This window comes from Buceros rhinoceros, unplaced genomic scaffold (genome assembly GCF_000710305.1).
Source record: "Buceros rhinoceros silvestris isolate BGI_N320 unplaced genomic scaffold, ASM71030v1 scaffold8224, whole genome shotgun sequence".
Taxonomy (NCBI): Eukaryota; Metazoa; Chordata; class Aves; order Bucerotiformes; family Bucerotidae; genus Buceros; species Buceros rhinoceros.
In genome coordinates this window covers 33985-42169 of record NW_010406458.1, presented here as the reverse complement: position 1 = coordinate 42169, position 8185 = coordinate 33985, and the positions used below count along the sequence as shown (strand labels likewise).

The 8185-nt window shown below is 48.1% G+C and overlaps 1 protein-coding gene across 1 annotated transcript in view; it reads left to right on the top strand.

Annotated features, from left to right (window-relative positions):
- Positions 1-631: 631 nt before the first annotated feature.
- Positions 632-8185, top strand: part of STK10 (serine/threonine kinase 10) — a gene marked incomplete at its 5' end in the record, with an annotated part of 36762 nt that continues 29208 nt past the window's right edge. Inside the window, one exon of the mRNA XM_010134093.1 lies at positions 632-796. Within this exon, the coding sequence (XP_010132395.1) occupies positions 632-796 (165 nt within the window). The remainder of the gene's footprint in view (positions 797-8185) is intronic.

The following is an 8185-nucleotide window of genomic DNA, read 5'->3' as shown; positions in this document are numbered from 1 at the left end:
GGAGGGGGGGGGCAGCTGGGAGAGCACACGTGGTATTTTTCTGTGATCTGAAGACCCCACTAACATGCAACACCAAGAGTGCCACCCAATTCTGGGAAATCAAAACGCACCCTTCATCTTGGTTTACCTGCCAAGGGGCTGATCTTTGCATTTCCCTCATATGTTACAGAAAATTGCCCTGGTGAGGGTCCTGGTGCAGAAGGGGAGCATGGGGAATGTCCAGGGTGGGGGTGGTTCACAGCTGTGTTCTGAATTTGGCTGGATTGTCTGTGTACTCGGGACTTCTGTTAAATGGAGCGATCACCTATGCTGTTAGCAGAGATCCTCTTTCCTCTGAGGTTTACTTGCTCCATCTTTTTCGTGCTACAAACAATACGATGCAAGTCTTTTAAAAGCCTCTTTCTCCCCGTGGTGGGAAGTGGTGTGGGCATTGGAGACTGGAGGGAGGTAGGAGGATGCTATGGCACTTCTCAGCATTCTTCCTCTCTGTGAAGCTATGGGCAGGTTTAGGGAGCAGAAAAAACGCACCTGCAAGTTTCCGTGCTTGTGGTGGGGCTGAGCAGGAATTGTGCAGGTACGGTGTGCTCCTGGCTCTCCTTGCCTTTGTACTCATGCTAGTTTTGTCTTGCAGGCTAAGAATAAGGAAACTGGTGCTTTAGCGGCTGCCAAAGTCATTGAAACAAAGAGCGAAGATGAACTGGAGGATTACATGGTGGAGATTGAAATACTGGCGACCTGTGATCACCCACACATCGTCAAGCTGCTGGGAGCGTTTTATTGGGATGGCAAGCTCTGGGTAAGAGGCTTTTGCTGTGGTGTCCTGTACAGCTCTGCCTTTCTCACTCTGTAATTTATGGTGAAGCAAAACCTCTGGAGCAGCTTGAAACATCGCTGTGAGTTTAAAATGACTCTCAAGCTGTGCTCTGCTCGCTGCATGAACCGTGCTTGGATTTTCCCCACTTTCTCTGATGAGCGAACTATCTTCTAACTAAAGCTGCTTATGAATAGCCCAGGGAAGATCAAGACGTCTTCACTGTAAAGTAAAAACTGGAGTTGTTGGAATTTTTTACCATTTGGTGTTTGTAAAAATCACAGCACCAATAAGGGCATCTCTCCCCACTCAGTCCCTCTTTTGAAAGATCAGACCAGGTAACCCTGGTTTTTTGATTTCTGTCTCAGTGTCAGTAACGCAGAGGCAACCGATAGCAAGAGCCCTGTTTCCCATGGCTGGAGGCGCAGGGACATCAAATGGAATCCAGAGGGATCGTGCAACAGCTAGTTGTGCTGTGCTGGAACAGCAGGTTTCTGCATCCCTTTCCCCTAGCCTGGCACGTGTATATAGGTTTGTTTATTTATTGTCCTGCCTGATGTTTACTTTGAGTCCCTGTCAGAGGAAGGTGAGCGTGAATGGCACCTTCCTGTGTGCTGCCATGGGAAAGGTGCAGGGGGCTGGAGAAGGTGAGGGCGTACTTGTGTACTTGCCCCATGCTAAATTCTGATAACTGTGTGTGCCCATGTCAAGATAGTGGAAACTGGGTGAAACCCATCAAACTGATCTTCTTGGCCACTTCATCTGCTCTCTATAGCTACTGGCAAGTCAGGAGAGTGTCAAAGGGTGCATTCAGCAGCTCAGTTACTTTTTCCTTCCTCTTTTTAATGTTTCAGATGCCTTTGTGTGCTCCTAGGGTAATCTTACTAGAGTAAAAAAATGAGATCTCAGCTTTTGAAACATGCACTTGGGTCAACTGAGCTGTCAGAGCCGTCAGTCCCTGCTTGTTTTGCAGGGGGAACCAAGACCTGAGCGTGGGCCGAGCCACGAGGCAGTTGCTGGAATAACACAATCCGTGTCTAGTTCATTCCTCGGTGAAGCAATGCAGAAGTACTGTTTTATTGGGCAATGTGTGCTTATTCACCAAGCACCTTTTGCAATGCTGGTATGTGTCAGTGTCCATTCTTACTTAAAAATCCATTGATAAAGCCCCCGGCTCTGCGACACCCCCTTAGAGGGCTGTGGTACCCGGTGCCAAGTGCTTCCTTCTGAGCATCTTCTTCCTTCGAGGGAGCTGGGCTGCAGATTGTCCAGACTTGTTACTTGGATGGCTGCTAACCGTGATGCTGAGCCCTGGGTACATTAAAGAACAAAGTAAATATGTACCCTTCTAAGGAAGGGAAAGGCAAACATCCCTCCTAGGAGGGGACTTGGGGTTTGGACAGATTGCAGCTGCAGCAAAACTAATCTCAGCAGAATCAAAAAGGCAAACACACACCGAGCTCGGGTGAGAGATGGGACTGGTTCCACCCTGTTTTGCTGTTTTTACCTCCCTGCTCTGTGCCTGGTCTGCCTGAATTTTTTGGCCTTGTTTGTTCTCTCTAAAATGTCAGCCCCCTCCTCTTTCGCCTGCCACCACCTCCCTGCAATAGGAAGTTTTGTCTTCCTTCCTGTAGGGCAAACGGGTTGCAGAGCTCCTCGGCTTTGCTTTTGTCTAAGAAGCGTTTTGTAATGTCGTATGTTTCCCGACCTACTAAAATCAAACAGCCTCTTTGAAGCTGCTGGAACAAGAGCCTCCTGTATGAGGCTGTCCCGTGAGGATAGATCTTACAGCCCTGTCCGTTGTTTCGGGAGGAGGCTCATTCTCTTTATTTAATTATTTGAATGGCATTTGCATTTCATTGCTCAGGATGTTTTTAATGCTCTAGTGTTTTATTGGCTTTGAGGGAAATAAATAAGCCAGACTGTTAGACTTCTGGAAGGTTTCTAGTCAATACCAGGTTTTCACTAAAGTCAAAGGCTTCTACTTCTCAGTCTGGTGCTGCTGGAGAAAATTTACACCCAAATATAAACACTAGCTTTCATTGTCTTGTCCATATCCCATCCCCATTTCTGTCTGTGTTAGCCAGTATTGTTTTAGCCAGTATTTTGCTGACAAAACCAGCATTTGCATGATGGGTGCATGGACTCTGCTGCGCTTTTGGCTTCGAGTGGCTCAGGCTTTGGTAAAACTGCTGCTGGTGCGCGTCTGATCGGCGATCTGCTGTGCTTTCCTCGCCCTCACAGCCCGGCATGGAAAGGCAATCTTCATGAGAAAGGGGCAGGAGTGGGAGCACACAGACAGGCTGGCAAGGGGTCCAGACGTGCCTGACCTCCTGGATGACGAGAGCTCTTTGGATCTGAATAATTTATGGCTCAGGCTGTGCCGCAAGGAGTCTCAGCCAACGGTGCTGAGAGGGGCTCAGCACTCAGAAGGGCTCTTGCTAAATCAGTCTGTTGACTGTTCTCTGACTCTTGAACTAACAAGGAAAATATGTGAGGAAACCTGGCCTTCAGTGGTGGCGCTGCTGCAGATGCTTCCTCGTCCTCCTGAGCTCCATTAGGCTCCCATGGCTCCTCTCTGCCAGGCTTTGGCTTGCGCTTCAGTAACCAGAAGGTGACACGCAGTATTTATGGAGCAGAAAACGTTTCTGTGCAAAGGAAAGTGGCTTATCCTACAGCAGCTGCTTTGAAATCTGTAGCACTGAAATGAAAGCTTAAACCAGCAACTTCCTCTTGATTTTATACCTGCTCAGCATCAAGCTGAAGGCAACGAACCCCAGTTCTTGTGTGGGACAGAGCAGAAGCTCACTGCGAGCCACAGGCAAGGGCTTGGAGGACCCCAGTGAGTACCCAGGGATATAACTGGTGTGATGACAGCATCCAGCATGAGCTTGCTCAGCATATAAGTACACTGCGGAGATGCTGTGCCCTCGCTAGCAGTTACTATCTTGTTCTGTTCTCCCTCCGTCTTCTCTTCTTTGATTATGGCAGAGGCCAAGCAGCCTTGTGCCGGCTGAAAACAGCCCAGGGAGGCTTGCAAAACGGCAGTGGTGGGAGCTTTCATGATTTTATTTTATTTTTATTATAAGCCCTGTGGCATTTGATGTTCTTTTGCATAAATCCCTGCTGCTGGGAATGGGGGCACCAAATGAAAGCTGAGAATCTCATGCTATTAAAAAAAAGTCTGGTTTGAGTCTTTGTGGCTGCACCACATTTTAAAGCTTCTTTTCTGGAAGCGTGATGTAGGACTTGGAAACACAAAGGCAAATCCCCCCCACCCAATATACATGCAACTTCAAAACCAGAATTCTAAAAGCTATTTTGTGACTGAGGAACAGGACTAAGGTGTGGGTTTTGACTGCTTGGAATCGATGGTGCTGAATTCGCACTGATAATTATTAGTACGTGGGAAAGAAAAACAACAGACCTTCTGTTCTGTCCCTCTTGAGGGCTGTGTGGTTGGGTGGGTTTTTTTCCACTCTTCCAAAACCACACAAAAAGACCAAAACCTCAAAGGAAGGGAAGAACTTTTGATCTCCTGCTTCTCAACATCTCTGCTGCTTCCGAGTGTCACCTCTCGCAGACAGAGGAGCGATGAGATGACTGGGGAGGAGAGTCTTGTTTGGGGCAATGAACTTGGACTTTCCTGCAGGAGATCACTGCTCCCAGGGGGTGGTGGATGTCTCCGCCGGACAACCCGGCACACTGGGGCAGCTGATCCATGGAGCGGGCCAGGGTATCCGGGATCCCTCCTGCAGGAGCCTGTCCAGATGCTCCAGCATCGAGGCTGCAGAGTTCTCTGGAAATTAGTTGAAATGTCATTTGGCTCCAGGTATTCAACCACAGGAGTCTGCCAGCGGTGGTACAACTCTTCTAGCGAAGCACTGGGGAATTCTCTTCCCCCTCCTTCCTTTAATATAAACGGTGGTTGCTATAGCAAACGGGCTTTTGAATAAACAGACATTTCCTGGAGATCAAAGCAGAAATCGCTGTACTGCGCAGGTAACCCTGCCTCGCCAGAGCATTTTGGGGATGGTTAATTTAATCAGCTTAGAGTTTCTTCTCGCTGGCCCGCTCTGTGGGTATGTAACTCGTATAGCTTGCAGAGAGGCACCAGCTTTGTAGCTGGTCTTTGTACTTCCCTTAAAAAAGCTTTTTTGCATTTTCTGTGAGCAGGCCCTGACCTGTTTAGCCAGGGACTTTTTGGATTGCTACCCCTTTGATATGGATGTTGACTGGAGTCTTGGGCATTCTTGAAAATCCTGTATCGCGAAGAAATGTTCATTATCCCATGCACTTGACTGCTGGGCTATGTAAAGCATCTGCAGCTTTTAATTCTCTTAAGTTAGAAATACCTTTTCTTTAAATCAACAACAAAGAAAGCTGATAAGAGTGTCAGATTCCCTAAGGTTTTCTTTAGCAAGGGGAGGTTATTGCAACTTGCAGGGATGTCTCACAGGGCGGGCAGCTCGAGCTGTGGCTGGATGCCCGTGGGGGACCCCTTTGCATGAATGTTGTACCAGACCAGGGCTCTTCAGGCTTCTCCGTCATCTGTTCCCAAGGAATCTGAGGGCCTTTTAAAATTTCTTTTGGCAGGAGAGTTGCAGTCTAATCTGGCCCTTCATGCTCAGCCTCGTGCTCCTGAAGTTTTGTACCAAACTTCCTCCCAGAGTGCTTGAACAGTTGTTTGCAGCTCATGAGTGTCAAACCACATGTAGTGCTTGAGCATAGTGGAGGAGAGACCCAGAAAACCAGAGTGATCCCAAACCCATGAACTTGTTAAACAGTTAGCCAACATCCTAGAGCAACAACCCTTTCCTTTGCCCCAACTGCAGGAACATAAATCCATGCCATTTGGCTGCACCCTGAGAGCACACAGCACTGTGCTGCCAGCAGGGCTGTGCTCTGGTACCGTCAGCTGCTGGGGGATAAACCTTGCTGGGCAAATGGGCGTGGGGGTGGTGTTTGCTGGACTGGTTCCTAAAGTCCTACCGATCCAGAATTTGGACAGAACTGCAAAACAACCCCAGTGACTTCTGCAGGGTTGTGAAGAGCAGATGTGGGAGACATCTGCACATGTCAGGAGAGGGCATCGCTGTGCCCCAGGAGGCTGGGAGTGAGGCAGGGATGTCACTCCCTGGCCTTGGAGTCAGCTGGATGCACGTCATCTTGGCTATGAGCTGGAAAAACCATGTAGCCTAGTAGGCTTTCTGACACTTCCCTGTGTTTCCAGGGTCAAGCAATTTGCTGTTCAGAGTATCACAGTTGACCTGAGCGGGTGATCGCTTCTGCTCTGACCTTGGGACTGTGTCTTCGATCCAGGATCCTGTGGAGTGGCTGTCTGGGTGACATCCTCCCTGTGCTCCCTGCCACCCTCTGTCTGTGAAACAGTAAATGCTTCTCTCTGCCTTACCCTTATGAAGGTTGTTTACTGTCTTTCCCAAAGATGTGGAGGTCTGAGTCATCTTCCGCCTTCCTCTCTGCTGTAAAGCTGGGCAGCGGGTTGCATAGGACCAAAATATCTGCTCTGTCTTGTGAACGTGAGCTTTGACATTCAAACTCCTGGCAAGTCACTGGAAATCCTGTTCTGGATAAAACTGGGGCTTTCCCTTAAAGCAGGGATGGAAATGGAGTGATTTTGATTAACCACCAAGAACAACTTATGCAGCAGGCAAATTATCACGGCCCAGCCAAGTTCAAGAGCAATTCTACAGGCAGCAACATGACAACACAAACTAGAATAGAAGCCTTTGTCTACCATCCTTCAAACATGATAACGTGGCAAGAAAAGGTTAGTGAAGCAATAATAATGCCTTGTGATTACATACCCTTGTCAGCTGTACACCATGGAAGGCTTTTACAAAAGAGGCCTGGTGTCATTATCCCAGTTATTAGAAGGGAGAGTGGAGGCACAGAGAAGAATTTGCCTAAAGTTTACCCAGCAGGAAAATGGAACTTGGGAATAAGTCTTATGTGCTGAATCTCAGTCGAGGGTTATAACCATAAGGCCACATTTCTATGAAAAGAAAGCAGCCGACAAGAAGCCTGTAGGCAAATCAGTTTTCAAAGCACTTTAAAATTTTGTTTAGGAATGAATTGCAATAAGCCACGTTCCCACTTGGCTGGTGTACCGAGGGACAATGTTTGCATAGAAATGAATATTTATGAACTACCTGTGTATAGCATACAGTGCCTTGAAACCTAGCTTCAGCCTATGCTCTGGAACGAGAGAGGCATTGCAGGTTTCGACTTTATTTTATTTCAGATGTAGGCTGAAAGCTGTCGTTTGGGAGGGGAGGATGGCCTTTTGCAGACTTTGTGGCTTGGGGTGGTTTCCATTGGCTTTAAAGCCCTCACTGAAACAGTTAAACAGCGGTACTCTCATCTTGTGTGATGGATCCAGGCATCTTGTGTGGTGAATTTGGGAGTGATCAGAACAAATAATTGTTTCCAGGGAGATGCCAGGCAGGTGTGGAAAACTCACTAAATCCTTTGCCACCGCTTCAGTGGGTCCTCCTCTGGGCCAGGTGAGGCTTTAAGGCTGTGTGGGAACTGCTGGCTGTTAATAAAACATCAGGAAACTTGTCCTGGGTCAAACTCCAGCTCCCACAGTGAGCACTGCCCTTCTGAAATTCATCATCTGTTTTAGATGCTGGCACAAACTTGGGACACTTGGGGTTAGTGAATCATCACACTGAAAAAGCAACTCCTTCCTTTTAGTTACTTTGATATTTGAAAGAATCTTCTGTATTTTGCTGCCCATCCAGTAACAAATGCTCTGGGTAAACTGAGCAGCCTCTAAATACTGATTAACTTGGTAAGAGAAGGGAGATCCCAGCACAGCAAAGGCTTTGCCCTGTGCCTGGGCAGGGAGCCATCGCCTGGGTGTTTTTCTCGTTTCTATAGCAAACAAGAGCATTGGCCTTCCTCTGCCGTCCCTGCTCCACAGAGCGTGATGCTGGGAGCCCTGAGCGCTTGGAGCCGGTTGTGGTCTGCTCCCTGAAGGGAGAGTTTGTGAAGGAGCCAGTGCATGTTGCGATTAACCCTTCCCGCGTCGCTCAGCATCCCAGCTACTGCACCTGGTTGTGCCCGCGATGACCCTCTCTGTTCTGCACCTAGTACCTGTTTGCATTCCCTGGCCATGGGTGTTCTTGGATTCTCCTCCCTCTGGGATGCTTGTTAGCAAGTCAGGATGGTGAATTCAAGGAGGTTGGATATCAGCCCTTGTCAAAAAACCCCTAAATGCCATGTGTGCTTCTGGCAAGAGGAATGATGCTTTTTGCAACATCAAAACCATTTGGTTAAACTAAAAGGAGTTTTGATTTGTTCTGCTGAAATTTCAGAAGGAATGGGAATGTTTCTGCCAGCCTATGG